Raw genomic sequence first — 23904 nt, 5'->3', positions numbered from 1 at the left:
ATGAGAATCTTCCTAGGAATATTAAGGGTCACCATGTACTTGCAAAAGACACAATGTATTTCAAGAAGACAGACTGTATTACTAGAAGACACACTGTATTGCTAGAAGACACACTGTATTACAAGAAGACACACCTATTTCTAGATGACAACATGTACTTGCAAAAGACAAACTGTATTTCTGAAAGACACCATATATGCCCGAAAAGACACCATACACTTCCAAATATTGATTTGGTTAAAGAAAAATAGCTTAACAATCAAGGAAAGTGTATTTAAAAATATCCTGCATGGTATAACCTATTGGATAGTCTAAAAGCTTTACTCTTGAGGCAAAACAGTGAACATGCAGTAATCCTTGCTGCGCTCCCCACCCCCCACCCCCCTTTACCTCACATTAAAAACAGACTTTATTAATAGCAAGAAGGAAGCTTTACCCAGCTCGTCATTACATTGTCCAACCAATGAATCAATTTATTGGCAGTTTGTTAGTTCTCTGTAGTTTGTACAGTATGTCGCATTCACTCTCAGCCCACTTGCGCTGTCATGGACATTGATGCTATCGCTTGGGTACTCTGAAAAGCCTCTTCAAAAGTCTACCACCAATTCACTGATTGCTCTTCTTTGCCACAGTTTTTTTTTTCTGAAGTGCTATAACGATTTTGATCTCATACCAGATCATAACAAAAGTTTCGATTCTGCCAGAAAGAAACAAAAACAACAACATTCCTTTATTTTTTACAAAACTTACATCAACTCACTCTGTCTGTCTGTCTGTCTGTCTGTAAAAAGTTTAAACACGTTATTTCTTCCTCACCCAATCTGAGGGTGAAATGAATCTGAAATTGTGCACATATCTATATATATAGTTCTCTTCATGGCTCAATGGTTCGGACAAGAAGTAAAGGAAAGATCACTCTTTTATTTCTGCAAGTCGAACTAGAGTTACCCTACGAAAAAAAAAAAAGAGGGGGGGGAGGTGAGAACAAGTAGTATTCACCCGTCACTAAATATCAGGGCCGGACTTAACCATTGTGACCAAGAAGTCATGGACAGAGAATAAGTAATCTACTCTGTATTCACCCGTCACAAAATAGCAGGGCCGGACTTAACCATTGTGGGCCCAATGCGAAACGGATTTGGGTAGGGATAAGGATAATAAGTGAAAATTAAGAGTTTGTATTAGAAAATATATTAGTCTTTGCATTTTATTCATTCTTTATTACGCACAGAATTACTTTACGAGCCTTGCGTGTAGCGAAGTCATACAGTATATCATAAGAATTATGTTTCCTACATCATTGGCCTCCTTCAGTCGTAGAACGACTATGGTTCATCTCAGAGCACACTTCCTCTTGTGGCTGTGGAGCCCTATTTTGGAGAGACACTATCGTCCACAAATATCGCAGGTTAAGGTGGCTTTTTGCTTCGGTGGTAGAGAAGCTGGTTATTTTTCGCATTGTCCGTTTTTCTTCCGGGGCTGAGGCCCATGTTCTTTCGCTATCCATAGCTTTCTTGGTCACTGTCTCTCTCCATCTGGTGCGGTCTAGAGCTATGTCTTCCCAATGGTCAGCATTGATGTCCACTGATTTGAGGTCCCGTTTTATTACATCTATGTAACGGAGGTGGGGGCGACCAGTTTTTGTTGAGCCAGACGCGAGTTGTCCTTAGAGGATGACTTTCGGGATGCGTTTGTCCTCCATCCACCCTTCCTTCCAACATAGATTACGCTAAATAGCAAGAATTACCAAAATGTTTCAATCTATCTACGAGATTGTTGACCTCAAGTAATTCTTCATTAGTTTGAGGCGCTAGAAGCTTCTTTCTCTAAATTCCACAGTTACGGGTATTGCATAATGCCGTTTTTTTTATCGCGCGTAGGATTGTCGTTTTTCACATTGAATGACATCCCAAAATGACAATTTTTGTCTATATATTTCAGGATATATGTATGAGTTTTCTAAAGATTTAATAATTTCCGGATATTTCCAGGACTTTTCCGTATATTTTGCAATTTCAGGAGATTTCCAGGAGCTTCTGGTAAATCGACAGGAATTCTGATATAAGTTATAAAATGGTTTAATTTAATGATTTATACATCTAGAATTAGCGCGGGTCCTGTGAAAGTGCGGGTCCTATGAAAGTGCGGGGCCCACTACAGTCGCATAGGTTGCAGTGGCCTAAGCCGGCCCTGCAAAATAGCGGCGTATGCTACGCCGCCGGTCGACCAGTTTATTATGTTCAGCTTAACCATATATATAATTACATAACTGATCCAAACTAATTAATACAATTACACTTAATGAAACCTTTTTTCTTTATTTTAAAGTATTTTGTATATGTTCCTCTTGTTCCGTCTCTAATGGTCAAGCATTATGATCGATTCAATATTTTAAATGCGGTGCAGCTCACTGGAAGACATTTCTTAACGCTTACTTGAATTTGAGGTAACACATTATCACCTGGAATGAAAACGATTCTCTTTTACCGCGACGATGTCGAGAGGGTTGCGCTAGTCAGAACATAGGAGAATGCTCGGCCACGCACAGCACGATGCGCAAACGCTTATGAAATAAATGTTCACAAAATAAAATGCGCATATTTAATTGTAAGGCGACTGGTTAAAACTGGTTCTGAACGCGAGTAGAACAAACAAAGCCTCTAATTTATACAACTGTGTTCTGCAGCTGCCATATTAAATAGCGTAAGGCACAAGAACGTCTTAAGTTAATGTTTGACTGATGCAAATGAAAGTCTACACCGAGTAATTTATTTTTGTTTCACAATTTCAAAACAAAGGTAGGCCTAAGGTTAGAATGTAGAGCTAGATCCAGCTATCTGTGTAAACGAAGCTATTTGCTAATTAACAAAAGAATTTATTAGATCTAGATCCTTTAGGCTTTATTAAAGTTAATTCTATTTACGGCGTTTACGCCAGTTTAGAGCAGGTCCGATGTAGACTGTGTCTGGAAGCAAGTGTGCATCCTGAATGTAGGGGTGGAGGGTTGGGGCGAGTGAGGGACACGGATAACTAAAATGCAGATGTAAATTTACTTTGTAAAAGTATCATTTGAGTAAAAGTATAATTTGAGTAGAAGTATAATTTGAGTAAAAGTATCATTTGAGTAAAAGTATCATTTGAGTAAAAGTATCATTTGAGTAAAAGTATCATTTGAGTAAAAGTATTATTTGAGTAAAAGTATAATTTGAGTAAAAGTATTATTTGAGTAAAAGTATCATTTGAGTTAAAGTATCATTTGAGTAAAAGTATCATTTGAGTAAAAGTATCATTTGAGTAAAAGTATCATTTTGAGTAAAAGTATCACTTGAGTAAAAGCTGTTGCGTTCCCGCTTGACACGTGACAAGTTGTTTGTTTAAACTTTCCTGACATAAGAGTGGCACGTAGATTACGTCAAGTAACTTAATAACAGGAACACTATAACCCCTGACTGTTCTGAGCCATTAAATGACAGTGATTTCTAATACAGCAACTGACACTTCTGAATCTTTGCAGTAGTTTCTTATGACTATAATAAATCATTGGCGACATTGCTGTGATGTCTATTTTCTAATTGATCTACTGCCTAGTCTGAACCAAACCTTCGTTAAGTGGTTTGTTGACACTAAGAAATTATTTCAGTTAGGTTTAGTTGGACATTTCCACTCCCCCCTTCACCCGCCACTGTAAATATATTATGTTAAAAACACAAATATATATATATATCACAGGAGGTCCGGGAAGGGGCGGAAGGGGCGATGGCCCCCCCTTCCCACTCGGCCGAGTTCTGAACCCAAATATTATTTTCCTAGTCACCTTGTTCCAACCTTTACTCATACTGATATTTTTCTATTGTATCAAATAATTTGAGACTATACCTCACAATATATACTCGAAACCTAAAAATGCAAACAATATAGAGTAGAATCGAGTTGGTCCACTTTATTTCTCCTCCCAGTTCAGAATTTTGTTGTTTAGAGCTTTGAACTATAGTTCTGTAACAAAACAAAGTTACAAACATGCCCTTTGAACAAAATGTATTACTTAACAAATGAGTTGTTTTTTTTAATATTATTTTTCGAATAATTTTTTTTTTTTCGGCGGCGATCCTCAAGGTCTTAATTTAAATATGTGGAGTATCTTATCTTGTAAAGGAACAAATCGGTTGTATTTGCAATGTAGTAAGGGCCTGTAAATTCATATTAGAATATTTTTCAAGTAAAACATTATTCAAAAGGCCCCCCCCCCCCTTTTTGAATGGAATTAAAAATAAGAGACAATTAAAGATTTATAAATTCTTTATTAGAACTAATATGATCGAATTATTATTGCCTCGTGGGTTTCTGGTCATCGTTAAGTGACTTCCAAACATGACACTCACTTCCAAAGTACTTGGACATTTTTTTTTTGACTTAACGAAAAATGAAAATTTAATTTCCTGATTTGTCATTTGATAACCTAAACCCTATGCCCTTATACTTCTACATTCCATTACGTTTTTAGGGGCGTGGAGAAATTTTTCAATTATTTTCATTTGGATCTCGTTTTTAGTTACGGAAATGTTACACACATCAATCAAAAAATTAGTTCATTAATCGTTGGTGATTAATTATTTTGTTTGATTTCGAAATAATGGAAATAAATGCTACTTGATGAGAGATGTAGATTTGAATATGGATTTAGTCCACTTATTTCGTGTTGACACTTTTTTCGTCACTTCCCATTCTCGGAGCAAGTGGAAATTTGGAATAATTATTCATAACCATAACAATACAAGAATCAATCTAAAATTAACAATTAGTTAATCATTTAATAATAATTAATTAATTTTGTTTTATATAGTAAAAAGCGAGACAAGCACAGTAATTTTCAGATAAATGGCAGTACTTAGCGGTTCCTTCCCTTCTAAAATGTATTAATTTTTTTATTGCTTGTTACATAATACGTTCTGTAATTTTCTGTTGTGTAACATATATTATAGTATATAACTTTAAATTAACTGTTTTATGAACCACTAACAGGTAATAAATGTACCTACTGAGTTATCTAATTCTGTAATTTGTTTTCTACTGGATAGTTTCTTACTTCGAGGCGCGGAAGCTTCTTTCATCAGATTCCACAATTGCGGGTATTGCATAATGCCTTATTTTTTATCGCGCGTAGAATTGTCGTTTTCCATATTAAATGACACCCCGAAATGACATTTTTTAATCTATATATTTCAGGAGATTTGTATGAGTTTTCAAATTTTTTAAATAATTTCGGAGATTTCCGCGACTTTTTCGTATATATTTCAATTTATGGAGATTTCCAGGAGCTCATGGTAAATCAGGAAATCTGTTATAAGTTATAAAATGGTTTGATTTAATAATATACACATACGATCAGCGCGGGTTCAATGAGAGTACAGAGCCCACTCGGGTCGCATAGGTTGCAGTGGCTTAAGGCGGCCCTTCAAAATAGCGGCGTATGCTATCAAGGCCGTGGGTCGACTAATACTTTTTATTCCCTAAGTCATTTACTGGAAACTTTGAGTCTTCTGGGATGTGTTCAGGACAAAATATCTCGGTCTTACGCTATCCGCAGTAGCGTGTCAGAAAGAAAGTGCATCAACTTTGAAAAAAAAACAAAACAACAACACTTTTCTACTATGAGATCCCTCTGAGGTCCCCCGAAGAGCGATCACGGTTTATGACTCACTGCGGCCCACAACAGGTGTTAGACTCAGAGCGGTCATTTATAATGTACATGTCTGGGGACATATTTATGCTTGTACATGTAAATCTATCTCACAAGCCCCCTGGTTGCTTAACTCAATCAATGGGGATTGAATAACTTTCAAAAAAAGGAAATTATGCATCCACGTGTGCAGTAAGAATTAAGATTAAATCGTTCATTGAAAACGATATTTTTGTTTAAAACGTATTTCAGTACGACCCTAAAAAAATCTACGAAAAGGTAAATATTGAAACATTATTTCTTAGGGCGTGCTGCATTCACTTGGTAAAGCAATGAATAAACTGTAAAGAAAAAGAAAAAATAAACTTTTTTATATTTTGCGGTCTATAGGGCAGACGTTGTAATAGTCGTCTGTTTCCGTGGCCCGCGATTAACGAAGATGTCACGTGGCCAGCACAACGAGCAACCGGTTTTACGTTACTCAACTAATGTCAGGTACATATTACAGCTGGGTGGACTCAGTCGCTCCCTGAAGATCCCGAAATTTAAAATTTCAGTCTTCACCAGGATTCAAACCCGGGATCTCTCGGTTTCGAAGCCAATAGCTTTACCACTCAGCCACCGTGGCTCCAAAACGGTAAATACGTATGCTAATTTTTCGTGGCATCAAATTAAAAGGTTGATAAATTATTTATCCTCTCTTTTAATTATTATGCTGTGACTAATATTGTCAGATTCCCACTAAACTTGTAACCAATATTGACAGATTCCCTCTAAACTTGTGACCAATATTGACAGATTCCTTCTAAACTTGTGACAAATATTGACAGATTCCCTCTAAACTTGTGACCAATATTGACAGATTCCCTCTAAACTTGTAACCAAAATTGACAGATTCCCACTAAACTTGTGACCAAAATTGACAGATTCCCACTAAACTTGTGATTAACTCAACAAGAAAAATAAGCACATAACGTAACAAGAAAAACATATAAATACTTTTGTTCTAAAAACAGTGTTTCTATTGTAGATAATGTATCAATAGATAATGTATCAATTAATTTGTATTAGTCATGTATGTTATTAAATGTGTAAAAGATCTAGACTTACTGTAAAAAGGCATATATATAAAAAAAGGGGAACAACCTGAATTCGAACTCGTGGCTCAAGCCTTCTCAAGCTTCTATTACTAACGTACCAACCATTTTGCTAGTGAAGAGCCTATGAATTTGAAAGATTGTAATGATTCTATAGTCTTGTCCTATTTTTCATGTTGACTAGACTAGACGACGATGTATAAAGGGAGCTAATTCAGCTTATATCACCACTTCAGTCAAGTACTAATTCTTTCCCTTGTTTGAGACACCAAACAAAATAATTAATTACCAATAGTTAATTAACTAATTGGTTAATTTTTTAAATTGATTCTTGTGTTGTCATTTAAAAGAAATAATTTTGCGAAATTCCAGCTTGATCCGAGATTGGGTGTGGGATAATTAACGTATAAACGTTTGACCAGACAGACAGACAGACGGACAGACAGTGAGTTGATATAATCTTTGTAAAAATCATTGAGCCTATGTTGATACATTACAGCCTGATGACATTTTTAAAAATGTCTAACCAGTTTAGTTAGACAAAAAAATGTCCTTAATAACTAACCATTTTTTTTTTATACCCATTGTCCTTGCGTGCACATCAAGTGATAACTTTGTTTTCATTATCCAACTCTGCCGTGGTTGGACACTGGGGATAGATTCTAGTACCTTACATTAATTTCCCGCGTCCATTTAGGATCTTTCCGTTCTCAGCAGGGCCGGATTTGTAGTTAATAAGACCCTAAGCTATGGGACACCGTCACACCCTGTAATCAATAAGAAAAAAATAAATCTCCATAAACAAGCGGGTGCCCTAAGCTATAGATTATCTTACCTATAAGGTAAATCCAGCATTGGGTTTAAATCAGACAACAGCTCTCTTGTGAAGTTTTACACAACAATAGTTTCATTATCTCTTGTTCTGTTTTAGCCACTTCAGTCGTGTTATCTCAGTTACTGACCTGCTCTGTTCCCAATCGTTCATTTCACCTCAGATTATCTGTTCAGGTTATCTGTTCAGGTTATCTGTTCAGGTTATCTGTTCAGGTTATCTCAGCTCTCTTCGAGGCCCGTCAGAAGCTATCGAAAAGGCTTTTAATCAGCGGTCGGTTTCATTGAACTCTAAGATTCAATCTAGTCCGTCTGAAGAAAATAAAGAAGCACCGACTTTACAAAGAGATTCTTTCAGGGGCGGACTGGCTATATGGGCATTCGGGCAAATGCACAGTAGGCAGTTACCCAAATGGCACGAATTGTTTAAAGGTTTTATAACTATCTCTAATAAACCCTTTCAGCGTCGTTTTATAAAAAAAAAACAAGAAGATTCTGCAATATAATACTACTTTAAATTAGTTAGATTAAATTAGTATTACACTGAACACATTTTCCAAAATAATGTAACGGCCTACATCCGTAGAAAGTGCAACAAGTAGACTTCATCCTACATACTTATCGAGTAAAAAGCAACATAAGGCCTATACATCTTATAAGGATATAGTGTTCGTATTATGCATCTGTACATTTATCGCTGTACTATAAAACATATTGATTTTGAGGACCTTATGATATACAATTTATCAGCCGGATTTTATAGAAATGCCCGGGCCGATTTTAACACCCAGTCCGCCCCTGGATTCTTTGTAAAGTTATAAACAAAAGGCGTTATGTTTTTTTTTAACTCAATATAGATTTATGATACATGTTTCATCGATTCGAAAAGGGAAGTAATTGCAATCTTAAATCATTCTGCTGTTACAAACATACGACCTATTATTTATTTTTAATGTCTCTCAAATCTATTGGATGTAAACGTGAGCAATGAAGGGAATGGATTAACTTGAAAACAAAACAACAACTTGATTTTCTTTTAACATATCAACAACATGAACTGATAGATTTAGTCGCACGATCTAGTCGAATGATTCAGTGGAATGATCTAGTCGAATGATTCAGTGGAATGAGTTAGTCGAATGATTCAGTGGAATAATTTAGTCGAATGATTCAGTGGAATGGGTTTAGTCGAATGATTCAGTGGAATGGGTTTAGTCGAATGATTCAGTGTAATGATTTAGTCGAATGATTCAGTGAAATGATTTAGTCGAATGATTCAGTGGAATGAGTTAGTCGAATGATTCAGTGGAATGGGTTTAGTCGAATGATTCAGTGGAATGATTTAGTCGAATGATTCAGTGAAATGATTTAGTAGAATGATTCAGTGGAATGGGTTTAGTCGAATGATTCAGTGAAATGATTTAGTCGAATGATTCAGTTGAAAGATTTAGTCGAATGATTCAGTGGAATGGGTTTAGTCGAATGATTCAGTGAAATGATTTAGTAGAATGATTCAGTGGAATGGGTTTAGTCGAATGATTCAGTGAAATGATTTAGTCGAATGATTGAGTTGAATGATTTAGTCGAATGATTCAGTGGAATGGGTTTAGTCGAATGATTCAGTGAAATGATTTAGTCGAATGATTCAGTGGAATGGATTTAGTCGAATGATTCAGTGGAATGATTTAGTCGAATGATTCAATGGAATGGGTTTAGTCGAATGATTCAGTGGAATGGGTTTAGTCCAATGATTCAGTGGAATGGGTTTAGTCGAATGATTCAGTGGAATGATTTAGTAGAATGATTCAGTGGAATGATTTAGTCGAATGATTCAGTGGAATGAGTTAGTCGAATGATTCAGTGGAATGGGTTTAGTCGAATGATTCAGTGATATGATTTAGTCGAATGATTCAGTTGAATGATTTAGTCGAATGATTCAGTGAAATGATTTAGTCGAATGATTCAGTGATATGATTTAGTCGAATGATTCAGTTGAATGATTTAGTCGAATGATTCAGTGAAATGATTTAGTAGAATGATTCAGTGGAATGGGTTTAGTCGAATGATTCAGTGAAATGATTTAGTCGAATGATTGAGTTGAATGATTTAGTCGAATGATTCAGTGGAATGGGTTTAGTCGAATGATTCAGTGGAATGGGTTTAGTCGAATGATTCAGTGAAATGATTTAGTCGAATGATTCAGTGGACTGATGTAGTCGAATATCGTTTAGAAATCACGTCTGCCTTCAATATAGTCACATTAGTGCCTACGCAAAGGCGATACATTGAAATGCATATTCGTATGTAGACCTGGCATTGAGTAAATGTTAGGACGTAATGTTACGTACATGAATACATTGTAGGACGTTACATACATGAATACATTGTAGGACGTTACGTACATGAATACATTGTAGGACGTTACGTACATGAATACATTGTAGGACGTTACGTACATGAATACATTGTAGGACGTTACGTACATGAATACATTGTAGGACGTTACGTACATGAATACATTGTAGGACGTTACGTACATGAATACATTGTAGGACGTTACATACATGAATACATTGTAGGACGTTACGTACATGAATACATTGTAGGACGTTACGTACATGAATACATTGTAGGACGTTACGTACATGAATACATTGTAGGACGTTACGTACATGAATACATTGTAGGACGTTACGTACATGAATATATTGTAGGACGTTACGTACATGAATACATTTTAGGACGTTACGTACATGAATACATGGTAGGACGTTATGTGACGTACATGAATAGATTGCAAGACGTTAAGTGACGTACATGAATACATTGTAGGACGTTAAGTGACGTACATGAATACATGGTAGGACGTTTAGTGACGTACAGGAATACATGGTAGGACGTTAAGTGACGTACATGAATAGATTGTAAGACGTTAAGTGACGTACATGAATACATTGTAGGACGTTAAGTGACGTACATGAATACATGGTAGGACGTTTAGTGACGTACATGAATACATGGTAGGACGTTAAGTGACGTACATGAATACATTGTAGGACGTTACGTACATGAATACATTGTAGGACGTTAAGTGACGTACATGAATACATGGTAGGACGTTACGTACATGAATACATTGTAGGACGTTAAGTGACGTACATGAATACATTGTAGGACGTTATTACATGAATACATGGTAGGACGTTAAGTGAAATACATGAATACATGGTAGGACGTTAAGTGACGTACATGAATACATTGTAGGACGTTACGTACATGAATACATTGTAGGACGTGACGTACATGAATACATGGTAGGACGTTACGTACATGAATACATTGTAGGACGTTACGTACATGAATACATTGTAGGACGTTACGTACATGAATACATTGTAGGACGTTAAGTGACGTACATGAATACATGGTAGGACGTTAAGTTACATCCATGAATACATTGTAGGACGTTAAGTGACGTCCATGAATACATGGTAGGATGTACATCTACGTTCTCCCTTCATGTGATTTCAATGACTTATACAGCAACGTCCCCGCCTAACACCAAACATTTTTTGTTCCAATAGTTTTAGTTCAGAACAAACAGAACATGCCCAAGAGCTGGACAGTCGCTCCTCCCCTCCCCCGATAGGTCAGTGTAGTAAGATCATATCGACCTATGGTTTTCGATGTCAGAAAAGGCTTCCCAAAGCATGTACCCCCCCCCCCCCCCCCAGATCTCAAGTCCTGCTAGGGCCGGCCCTTAGAAGAAAGTCATTAGATTACTTTCAACAATGATGCTTTTGTGTTACCTTTGACTTTGGTGTTATGATTGTCAAATCGATAGCGCACGATAATTACAATGTATCTAGCCATACATCTGTTGTAAAGTGTGTTTAGCTGTCCAGCACATGATTGAAATGCACAGTTTCCTTCAAGGAGTACCTTGTTTATATTCCTATGTTTATATTTCATGGTCCCAGCCACGGGCGAAACATTGTCTTTTTTTTTTTCAATGGATTTTTTAAATGGATTGCTGTTAGTGTTTCGTTTAGTGATCTCACGAAAAGCCTTGGGATAGCCTAGTAGGGTCACAATGCGTTGTCAAAAAGAATGGCGTCTAAGAGCTTTCACATTGGTTATGTGTCGTGTTTAAAACTATTTTAGTCCCGAGTAAACCACACTGCTGTGGTCAGGTTTCGCCCTCAGTAATTGGAAATATAACTCAAGTGCTTAGCTATTTGACGATAACACGTACATTATTTTAGGTTGTTAAACCTCACTATTTTTTTACAGCAATACTAATAGCCCTCCTCCCCCCTTTAAAACACAATTGAACAATACACTTACACAGTATTTTTTTTAAATTTTTTTTGTTTACATTTTTTCTTACTTCTAGCCAGGCTTTTAAACACACAGCAAACATTAAAATACGCAAACAAAAACGGATGTTGATATGTTTAGAGTGTAATAAAGAAACATGTCTGTTTAATAATGATGATATATTGTGCCACTCGTGTCCCAAACGAACTCGTCTATAAATTCCTTCTGTAAACCTTTTGACATTACTCTTATCTAAGATAATGTATCAATTTTATGACAATTCTTTTCATCCCAATGTATACATTTGATTACACAAATATACCAATGAGTTAGTGTCTCAAGTGTAAGAGACAACCTTTACTGCAATAAACTACCTCTAATCATACCTACGTACTCTTTCATTTCATCGCGTTCAATTTTCTTTCACCTATTGAACTAAAATGAGGAAATCTGAATAGTGGGGAACAAAACGCAGGCTCCATTATAACATCAAGACACGACTGGTCGATTTAGTCTCTACACGTGTTCTGATTATAACACCAAGACACGACTGGTCGATTTAGTCTCTAAACGTGTTCTGATTATAACATCAAGACACGACTGGTCGATTTAGTCTCTACACGTGTTCTGATTATAACACCAAGACACGACTGGTCGATTTAGTCTCTAAACGTGTTCTGATTATAACATCAAGACACGACTGGTCGATTTAGTCTCTACACGTGTTCTGATTATAACATCAAGACACGACTGGTCGATATAGTCTCTACACGTGTTCTGATTATAACATCAAGACACGACTGGTCGATGTAGTCTCTAAACGTGTTCTGATTATAACATCAAGACACGACTGGTCGATGTAGTCTCTAAACGTGTTCTGATTATAACATCAAGACACGACTGGTCGATTTAGTCTCTAAACGTGTTCTGATTATAACATCAAGACACGACTGGTCGATTTAGTCTCTAAACGTGTTCTGATTATAACATCAAGACACGACTGGTCGATTTAGTCTCTAAACGTGTTCTGATTATAACATCAAGACACGACTGGTCGATTTAGTCTCTAAACGTGTTCTGATTATAACATCAAGACACGACTGGTCGATTTAGTCTCTAAACGTGTTCTGATTATAACATCAAGACACGACTGGTCGATTTAGTCTCTAAACGTGTTCTGGTGCCGGCTGTAGTACAGGTTTGGTATTTCGTTTACTCATCTAGACCCCCCCCCTTTCTGTGCCTGAGGCTTGCTTTAAGCTGATTGCAAGCAGCCCAACATTGTTACCATCAAGCTAATGTAAGATTACAGAGACCAAGATGCTATTGTTGGTTTCGCCTTACATGTTTCGGATACTCCTTTAGATATGAAGATTGTAACATCCTAATCCTAACCCAAACCTCACGTAGGACGGCAGGGGATGGCGACGGGCAGGGTTTAAACTCCGGAACCGAACTCGAGACCATTGAGACGACAGTCCAGAGCGCATAGCACACAATCAGCTAGCCTTCCATTGCATGTGCCGATTGTTAAAAAGGTAACGGCCAATGAAAGTGCAGACACGTGAACGCAGCAGTATATTTAAATAAAGTGAGAGATTTGTGTCGTTCGACACGGACAGCCTGTCAATACTGGGTTGTTGGTTTTTTAAAATCAAGCGGTTTTCTTGTGCATCAAAGATTTTGTAGTGTTTGGTTTTTGCTGTCAGGAGCTGTATGTCAACATAGATGTCCAGCAATACAAAAAATTCAATCCTTACGATTACTTTATTCCACTTTGTATTTCATTACATTGTTTCACTTTACATTGTATTTTATTACACTGTTTCACTTTACATTGTATTTCATGACACTGTTTCACTTTACATTGTATTTCATTACATTGTTTCACTTTACATTGTATTTCGTTACATTGTTTCACTTTACATTGTATTTCGTTACATTGTTTTACTTTACATTGTATTTCATTACATTGTTTCACTTTACATTGTATTTCATGACACTGTTTCACTTTACTTTACATTGTATTTCATTACATTGTTTCACTTTACATTGTATTTCATTACATTGTTTCACTTTACATTGTATTTCATTACATTATTTCACTTTACATTGTATTTCATTACATTGTTGTCTATTTCGTTACAGGTAGATACAGTTTTGAACCTAACTCGAGACAATGAACGCACCCCCAAAACAGTTTCTACTCGGCCTGCTGGCCGGATTGTCCTTGACTTTTCTGATCTACAGCTATGTCCACCTCAGCTACCGAGAGCCACCACACCCGACAGAATTCCGGTCAACTAGCCTTCTAGACAGCTTGTCAAAAAAGCAGGACAGCCACGAGCAATTTGATCAGGTCATCGCCCGTTCCGCTCTTCCGGAAGTCCATCTTGATGAGGATAAGCACATGCATCATGGTAATACTGTGGTATATGTGGTCATTTCTTAACAAATAGATTATGGTCATTTCATTCTAGTTGTTAAATAGGTTGTGGTCACTTCTTTTAACTAAAAAAGATCGTGGTCATTTCTTGCTAGTTAAAAAAATCGGGGCCATTTTTTTAAAATATAGATTTCTTATGAATGTTTTTCTTTGATTATACTTATTTTAAAGTGAATGATGAGTTCATGGTTGGTTTTAGTTTTTTTCCCCCCAAAATCAGTAATCGCATTAAGTAGACCACTATTTATTTTGATGGGAGCATCATTGCATGTTAATATCATGGGCTCAGGGAGGACTCTGACATTTCTTAGAATGTATGTTTTACATGTTACGGATGTACCCTTAGAATTGAAGATTATCACACCCTAGCCCCCAGCCCAAACCTCCCTCAGGAATGCGGGTGTTGAGGCGGGCAGGGTTCGAACCCGGGACCGTTGAGACGACATGCCCCGAGCACATGTCACACGGCACACTACCTGGCATCCAGGCATCTAGAGTTCGTGCTTTTATATATTAACGTCAGAACCTCCCGCACCAAAACGGCGGCGCCAAATCGATCATTGTGACAAAAAAAAGGCGGCGCCAACCTATGACGTTGCAACAAAGCTATTGGTTTAAGCTGCCTTCAGGTTGCGACGTTGCAGGTCAGTGTTCAGGCCTATAACAAATGGTCTCGGGTAGTGGCGATGTACGTAGGTCACAGATGGGCCTGCACTCTTCTAGAGATGGGTCTGCACTCTCCCTTACATATGGGTCTGGACTCTTCTAGAGATGAGTCTGCATTCTCCCTTACATATGGGTCTGCACTCTCCCTTACATATGGGTCTGCATTCTCCCTTACATATGGGTCTGCATTCTCCCTTACATATGGGTCTGCACTCTCCCTTACATATGTGTCTGCACTCTCCCTTACATATGTGTCTGCACTCTCCCTTACATATGGGTCTGCACTCTCCCTTACATATGTGTCTGCACTCTCCCTTACATATGTGTCTGCACTCTCCCTTACATATGGGTCTGCACTCTCCCTTACATATGGGTCTGCACTCTTTTATAATCTCTGACATTTTTAAATGTTAATAATGGAATAAAGAATCAATTGTGGAGACCTTGCTAGTTCTACTTCAAACTTTATAAATACATAAAATACACACACGGAAACAACGAAACAAATGTTAACAACAAAATTAGAAATGACTAGCCCTAGGCTAAATTCAATTTATCCTATCCAATACTTTAATCTTTCATTGCAATACCGAGGGAAACAGATCACAATTAACGGAGAGATCACAGAGATAAATATTTTTTTTAAAAAGTAGTTTGAAAATAACGAAATTAATATTGTTTTTTCTTTAATATAGGTATATATTTGCCGGTACATGAAAATACGCAAAATTGTACAGTGTACACTTTAAAACACAAAAAACAAAGCTTGTACGAAGTTTGATGGTAACAACTAGTTTGGATCAGTCTTGTCAATAACAAGTTTTAATTGAATTTGTAATAGATCTACACCAACAACAATACATTTGTGCGATTAACACTATTTTTAACCAATTGTTTGAGCACTATTTACATGCTTTGAGATTTCTTAATACACTATGATCCTATCACTTGTGTGGACCAGTTAAAAGAATGTGTTTTTTTTTGCCAGCACTACGTCCAACCGTCTTTACTTTCCCCAACTTATGTCAGGTAGCCACTGGAGTGGAGTGGACTCAAAGACGCCATAAAAATATAAAAATTCCAAGTCCCAATCTTCGCCGAGATTCGAACTCAACACTACTCGGTTCGGGGGCCAAACGATTTACCCTCTCAAGCACCATGTCCCCAGAATTGGAGGGGATGTAACTCTGCTTTTTAATTATGATTTCGCTACATTCTTTGCAGACGATGACAAGGAGGCCAAACAACTTGCTGAGAAAATTAAAGTTCTGGTCTGGGTCATGACCAACCCAAACAATCTGAAGAAGAAAGCCAAGATCGTAAAGGAGACTTGGGGCAAGCGCTGTAATAAGGTGATCTTTTTCAGGTAAAGAGGGTTGTGCATAGTTGATTTCTGACAGAAAAAAAAATTTGTATTTCGTCTTTAAAGATAGTAATACGCTGGTTAATAGAATCTGACTTGTAGTGCTTAGCTTAGTGCTGCAGTTAATGTGGTGGTCAATGCAGTGCTTCGTGGAGTGCCTTTAATATAGTGCTTAATTTAGTGGTCAGTGTAGCGATCAGCGTCGTGTTCAATGAAGTGCATAAGTGTAGCAGCCATTGTAGTGATAAGTCTACTGGTCGGTGTAGTGGTAGGTAGTGCAGTGAACAGCGATAGTGATTCGTGTATGGAGATCTTAGTGTAATGGTGTGATGCATAGTGTAGTACTTAAGGCTTAGTCTAGTGACCAATGTGTAGTGTAGAGGTCAATGCAGTAATGGGATGATTTTAAAACCCTCTCCGAAAGGGAGGGGGATGACGTTAAAACCCTCTCCAAAGGGGGGGGGGTGACTTTAAAACCCTCTAAAAAAGGGGGGGGGGGTGGAGGTGACTTTAAAACCCTCTCCAAAAGGGGGGGGGTGACCTTAAAACCCTCTTTAAATTCTTTTTTTTTTACCTTAAAACTCCTTATTCAAAGTAAGACTAAAGATCTCTGGATCAAATTGAAACTTTACACAGTTATTCATTGCCCATAACAAAACATGAATCAATAAAAAATTAATTAATAGATTACAGGTAATCAATTAATTAATAAATAGGTATATAAAAAAAGGGAAATATTTTTTTTTTCCATTTTGAAAGCTATGTCTGTAAGTGTGCAGTTCTTTCCCTTATATAAGCTTTGCTTCTAAAAGTTTTTTATTTTTAATTTGGCTTTTTGTTACCGTTCAGAACAGTACCACAGCACTACATTGAAATGGGCGCTGTTGACCTGTCTGACCAGACACTTCGATTAAAGGCACTTCAATTCAGGCGCGATAACAAAGGACTCATTTCATCGATCGTATCGTTAGCCTAAAGTGTGTGTGTGTGTGTGTGGGGGGGGGGGTGTTGCAGAGGAAACAAATGAACCAAGCCGAGAATATTGAGGGAACCAGACCGACCGAACTACAAACATTTAACTTATTTAATCAAAAAAGCTTGGATCAGATATCTTCCAAAGGTCGTGAATAATCAGTTTAATCTTAGAATTATTTGATCTTCCTTTTAAAGTCGGAGTATTACAAAGGATACAATTTGAGATTAATAACAAAATATTCTAAATTATGAAATGTTCATGTCTATTCTGTGTAGGTGTGTCAATGTGATTGCCTAAGGGCGTCAGTGTGAATGCTTGTCACTGTATATCCGTGTCACCATGTGTGTCAGTGTGAGTCTGTGTCACTGTATATTCATGTCACTATGTGTGCGCGTCACTGTGTCTGTATCAGTGGGAGTTTGCGTCACTATGTTGGTGTCTCTATGTGTGGGTGTCACTATGTGTGAGTGTCACTATGTATGCTTCAGTGTGACTGTGTGTTACCATGTGTGTCAGTGTGAGTGTATGTTTATTGTGTGTACTATCCTGGACGCATGTAGATGTTGACCTATCATTGGTCATTTTCTTTGATCTTCGCCATTTAACTCACTGAGATTTATATGTATATATATATATATATATATATATATATATATATATATATATATATATATATATATATATTTAAAAATAATGTAACCGTCAAGTTATAGAATTTAAATATAGAACTGATAACAAAGAAAAACACTTTGGGCGGTTCGTTGTAACAAAGGGTGAAAAAAAAATTAAAACATAAAAAAAAACTCTAAGGGACAATTGACTATCTAAAACTGTTATTCTCTAACTAGCTCAGAGACCAACAATGACTTTCCAACTATTGGATTGGACGTACCGGAGGGACGCGAGCACCTGACAGCCAAAACCATGCGCGGCTTCCGGTACGTGTACGAGCACCACTTCAATGATGCTGATTGGTTCATGAAGGTGAGTGACGTCAGCTTCTAAATCAATTTCAGTCGTTATTGTTTTTCCCTTTTCCTTGAATGGATCTATGGAGTCGTGTATTCGTGCGCCGTGCTCTTCATTCAGAAAGAACAGTGTTTCCCAAACATTTGACTTATCTGTACCCGTTTCATAATTTTTATAATGTTGAGTACTCCTTGCGCCCCCTCCCCCATTCCCACTCTGATCTATTAACAGAACATAATAAATGGATATTTGAAAAATCTACATAGTTAATGGGGTGCAACGTGTACCCCCTCCAAAGTTTTCCTGTACCCCTGGGGGTACGCCTACCCCACTTTGGGAAACACTGAACGTCTCAATTTGTTCCAAATTATATAAAAACACTATTGTCAAAACAGTCGTAGCTTCAAACATTGCATTATTTAAAACTTGATACTATATAAAATTACTTATTGGCCTTATTTTTGAAAAAAAAAATAATTGTGGCCCTTTTTAAAAATTGACCTTTTAGTTTTCAGCTCGCTACTAACAAATGTTGCACATCAACGAAATTCTGGCCACAAATCTGAGCGATTACAGTGACAATGATAAAATGTTTTTATTCAAATAAAAAAACAACTTTCTCAAACTAGCACGTAGACTATGTGTTACAGATAAGACTCTGTTGTTAAACCTGCTTGTGTCGGCTGTGTGACTGCAAATGTATCCACTTAAGTAATTTGTCTTTCCTTGACCTACTAGTAGGCTGCAACTGTGACAAGAGTCATTTAAAGTGTCGCTTAGCATGTGATATGTTCTTTCTCTGTCCTCCTCTTTTCTTCTCTCTCTCTTTACCACTTTCTCTCCTTTTCCTTCAAGTCTCTTGCCTTTCTCTTTCTCATTCATCTTCTTTCCACTCATTCTTATTCTCTTTCTCCTCCTCTTTCTTTTCTTTTCCCTCTCTTTCCTCTTCTCTTTCAACCCCCCCCCCTTTTTCTCTTTCTTCTCTTCCCCATCTTTCACTTTCCTCTCCATCTTTATCTCTTTTCCTTTCTCTTCCCTTATCAATCTCGTACCTTTCCTCTCCTATTTTCCTAGTTTTACTTCTCATTCCGCCCTTTATCCACATCTTGCTTCTCTCTTCCATTTTTTTCTTCTTTTTTTTTTCTTCTCTTTATTCCTTTTGAAGTGTTCGACTTTTACCCTGACCTCTTTAATAAGTAGGACTTTTCTTTTTTCTTTCTTTTTTCTTACTTCCTTTTTTTTTCTCACAGAATTTATTTCAGTGTTCATTTTATTTCACGTCTCTCTCTCCCCCTCTCTCTCCCCCTCTCTCTCTCCCTCTCCCTCTCTCTCACCCTCTGTCTCTCCCTCTCTCTATCTCCCCCTTTCTCTCTCTCTCCTTCTCTCTCTCCCACTCTCTCTCTCCCCCTTTCTCTCCCTCTCCCCCTTTCTCTCCCTCTCCCCCTTTCTCTCTCTCCCCCTTTCTCTCCCTCTCCCCCTTTCTCTCTCTCCCCCTTTCTCTCTCTCTCCCCCTCTCTCTCTCTCCCTTTTTCTCTCTCTCCTTCTCTCTCTCTCCCACTCTCTCTCCCCCTTTCTCTCTCTCTCCCCCTTTCTCTCCCTATCCCCCTTTCTCTCTCTCCCCCTTTCTCTCTCTCTCTCCCTCTCTCTCTCTCTCCCTTTCTCTCTCTCTCCCTCTCTCTCTCACTCTCTCTCTCCCCCTTTCTCTCTCTCCCCTCTCCCCCTTTCTCTCTCTCTCCCTCTCTCTCTCTTTCTCCCCCTTTCTCTCTCTCTCCTTCTCTCCCCCCTTTCTCTCTCTCTCTCCCTCTCTCTCTCTCCCTCTCTCTCTCTCCCCCTTTCTCTCTCTCTCTCACTCTCTCTTTCTCCCACTCTCTCTCTTTCCCACTCTCTCTCTCTCTCACTCTCTATTTCCCACCCTCTCTCTTTCCCTGTGTGCTACCGTGTGTCTTGACCTCGTCTATGCCATATCTCGTGTCGTCAGCAGCGTGACATGCTTCTGTCACTGAGCGTGGGCCACACATTCTTATCTCCCTTCCCCGACATTGCCAGCCTGGCCCTCCCAGGGCTTTCATCTTTTCATCTAGGGTAACAACGTAATACATACTTTGAGAAACAATGACGTAACGGGTTTCGGGAAAGCTTTGAATGATGTCATTACTCGTGCTGCTGATGTAGCTATTTTCTATCTTCAAATAGATGTAGCCAGCTTTGTCTGAAGTAGCGAACTAGTTTGAAAAATTTCACTAAATGAAATAAACCTACATAAGTATACTTTCAAATAAAAAAAAAACCGCTTTAAAAAATATACAGGACAAGAACATTGGTTTCAACGGTAAGGCCAGACGATCAGATCTGTCGTAGCTGTTGTATGTGTCTGCAGTTTCGTTTCGTTTCTATTTAATTAAAAACAAAACGTTTAAGGTATTTGTCGTTTAATCTCGCTATCAAAGTGAATCACTCCAAATGTGAGGTTCTACCCCCAATGTGCCTGGTATTCGACTATTCGGGGAAATATTCACAGGCTAGTTGGTTAAAAGAATGGACACTATAAAATATTTAACAATGGCAATTGAAATATGAGGAGGTGCGGTGGCTGAGCGCTTGGCTTCCGAACCGGGGTCCCAGGTTCGAATCCTGGTGAACACTAAGGTTATCAATTTCGGATCTTTGGCCGCACCTAAGTTCACATAGGCTCTAATGGGTACCTGACATTAGTTGGGGAAATTTAAGGCGGTTGGTCGTTGTGCCGGCCTCATAACACCCTCGTTAACCCGTGGGCCAAAATAAACAGAAGATCTTTACTTTATAGATGGCAAGGTCCTAAAATGAACGTAACTTCATAGAAATATCAACTTCAACTTTCCCTTCTGTGTCATTTTACGTCTCGAGAGACGATCTTTTCCCTTTTTGAAGTACTTGCGAGGGTGCAATCCAGGCTGACGTAACTGACCAACTGAGAGTAAGTTTCACAGTAGAATATTGTCTTACACCCACCTCCAGGTGTTTTTCTGATAATGCAAACACTGCAGCCTTTAGTCTTTCTATTTGGGAAGTTAGCTGTTAGTTTTGTTTAGTTTCTGGTCGAATTCCCCCACCACCCGGCCCCGCCTCTGATGCTGTGAAAAACTATCTTGGTCTAGCAATTTTATTTATATTTAGAATAATTTCATGATTATCATTTACTTTCTGCTTTTAAAAAAAAGTAATTTAAAATTTAGGAATCAGGAAGTGGAAAAATTTTTGTTATATTCAACTTAAATTCGATCCTAATTATTATGGTCCACTGGGTGGGACATTCGACCAGAACGGGAATAAAAACAATGTCCCACCCAGTGGGACATTTGACCAGAAAGGGTTAAAATACAAAGCCTCATTGATGTTCAGTCAATAGAACAATACAAGAGCTACGCTTCTGATGAGAAGTGACTGGTTCTGCCTGTACAAAGCTAGCTATTTAAAAAGAAAGGAAATCCCTGTTAACTTTAGACCACACGCCAGGTAATAAAGTTCCCAACTCATGAGGCCTCATTTACAAGCAGTGGCGTCACTAGAGTCGGTGTCACCCGGTGCTACCCGCATCCCCCCTCCAGTGACGCCACTGTTTTAAAGTTCCTTTATGTGGGCGAAAAGACGATTTGATTCACGATTCTACCATTTTGACCATCAGAGAGATTTTTATTTTACGCTGGCAATATTATCATCGTGCGTGGTGTCTGATTTCTATGTTGCTTGGCTTCCCAACCGAGGGTCACGAGTTTGAATCCCGGTGAATATTTTGAGCTGATTTTCAGGACACCCCTGAATTTATTTATTTTGCTGGCTGCGTGACGCCCTCGCGAACTGTCGGCCATAGACGCATATGAGATTTACATCCTCTGTGCCCATAGATCGCAAGGTCTGAAACGGGTTCCTTTTAAATTCAAGATATAAAAATAAAATAAGCACTATCGTTCCTAGTTAGCGAAAAAGTCCTCTCTGAAGTCCTCTTTGAAAGTCCTCTCTGAAAGTCCTCTCTGAAAGTCCTCTCTGAAAATCCGCTCCGCCCCTGCACACCTTTGTGTTCCCCAGGTCCCCATATGTTGAGCTCTACGAGTGTTTGCCCAAGTGTTCACCTGATACTGACCAAAAGGTTTGTTTCGTTTGCTTTACGTGACCAGGTCTTTCATATGTTCCCGTTTTTGTTTGCGCCACTTGGTTACATCGAAGGCATGTATCTAGGTATTTATATCGCTGACCTATCGATCTGGGGGATGAGAAGACCGGTCTATGAGGTACAACAATAAAGTCGATCTGTAAATAGAAACTGAATGACGCCTTTTTTTTTTACTTAGCTTACATCAATTCACTCTGTCTCTCTGTCTGGTAAAAAGTTTGAATACATTATTTCTCCCACACCCATTCTCGAATCAAGTTGAAACTTTGCACAATTATTCATTGGTATAGACAAGACATGAATCATTTTTAAAAATTACCAATTAGTCATTTCATTACTGGTAATTCATTATTTTGTTTCATAGCAACAGGGGAAATTAAATCCTTCCGTATTCACAGATACGGTTAAATGTAGAGTTTAGTCCCCTTAGATAATTAAACACGTTATTTCTCCCACACTTATTCTCGGATGAAGTTGAAACAAAACATGAATGAAATGAAAAAAAACAACATTTGTCAATTAGTTATTTGTAATTAATTATTTTGAGTTGATATCAATTTGGAAAATAACTTTTACATTATTGAGATATATAGTTGTAAGTGCGGAGCTCTTTCCCTTAGATAAGCTTTGTTTGTTTTTTTAAAGAATTTTGAAAAATATATTTTGATTTTTAGATTTTTGTTTTAGCTATTGCATTGGGTTTAAACCTAAACTGTTGATTTTTAAACTAGATTGTTGGGCTTAAACTTAGATTGTAGCTGTGCTGTTCACATTGCTTACTTGAGGAGACATCGGCGGATCTTGAGAAAAAAAAAAGGGGGGGGGGAGAAGAGTTACAAAATGTGTATATAATTAGTTAATAATTTACAATATGCATGTATATGATATTTAAAAACAAAATTTTTTTTAAACATCCCCCCCCCCCTTTTCCATTTCTCAATCTAAACACTGTCTACGTTTCAAAAGTAAACTCTATTCAACAAGAAAGAGGCAACAATTTTGTTTTAAACCGTGAGCCAGTGATGTCCAACCCAATTTGGCCTGCGGGTCATTTTAATATCCGACACTAACCTCGCGGGTCGGATGACAGAAAAGATATAAACAATGAAATAGACAAAAATTAATCATTTTTATTAGAAACTTTTGTATCCAGTTGTTACATTATTTAAGGGGTGTCAGAAGTTGATCAGAAACTAACTTTTGAATTTCCCGCTGCATAAATAAGACTCCGAGTCGTCGAATTGAATCTGGATGACGTAATAACATAAGATGGTAAAAGTTTGTATTTTTTTTTTTGGACGTGGGGAGGGGGGAAGACATTTAGAACAGTTTCTGCAAGCAACAGGGAGTCTGCATCGCTTGAAATTTAACATGTCTGACTTTATAAGATTATCGGTTAAAGTGGCAGA

The 23904-nt window shown here is 37.8% G+C and overlaps 1 protein-coding gene across 3 annotated transcripts in view; it reads left to right on the top strand.

Moving 5' to 3' along the window:
* The window catches only part of LOC106079033 (glycoprotein-N-acetylgalactosamine 3-beta-galactosyltransferase 1-like), a 66895-nt gene that overhangs the window by 19996 nt on the left and 22995 nt on the right, over positions 1-23904 (top strand). For 2 of the 3 annotated variants that reach the window (XM_056017712.1, XM_056017729.1), the window contains exons 2-4: positions 14074-14345; positions 16262-16403; positions 18225-18360. In XM_056017712.1, coding sequence (XP_055873687.1) covers positions 14105-14345; positions 16262-16403; positions 18225-18360 — 519 coding nt within the window. In that variant the 5' untranslated portion in view covers positions 14074-14104. Of the gene's footprint in view, positions 1-2645; positions 2799-14073; positions 14346-16261; positions 16404-18224; positions 18361-23904 lie in introns of those variants that run through there. The other variant, XM_056017719.1, reaches the window with a different exon arrangement.

This window comes from Biomphalaria glabrata, chromosome 1 (genome assembly GCF_947242115.1).
Source record: "Biomphalaria glabrata chromosome 1, xgBioGlab47.1, whole genome shotgun sequence".
NCBI classification, from domain to species: Eukaryota; Metazoa; Mollusca; class Gastropoda; family Planorbidae; genus Biomphalaria; species Biomphalaria glabrata.
This window is presented reverse-complemented; position numbering and strand designations above follow the sequence as displayed.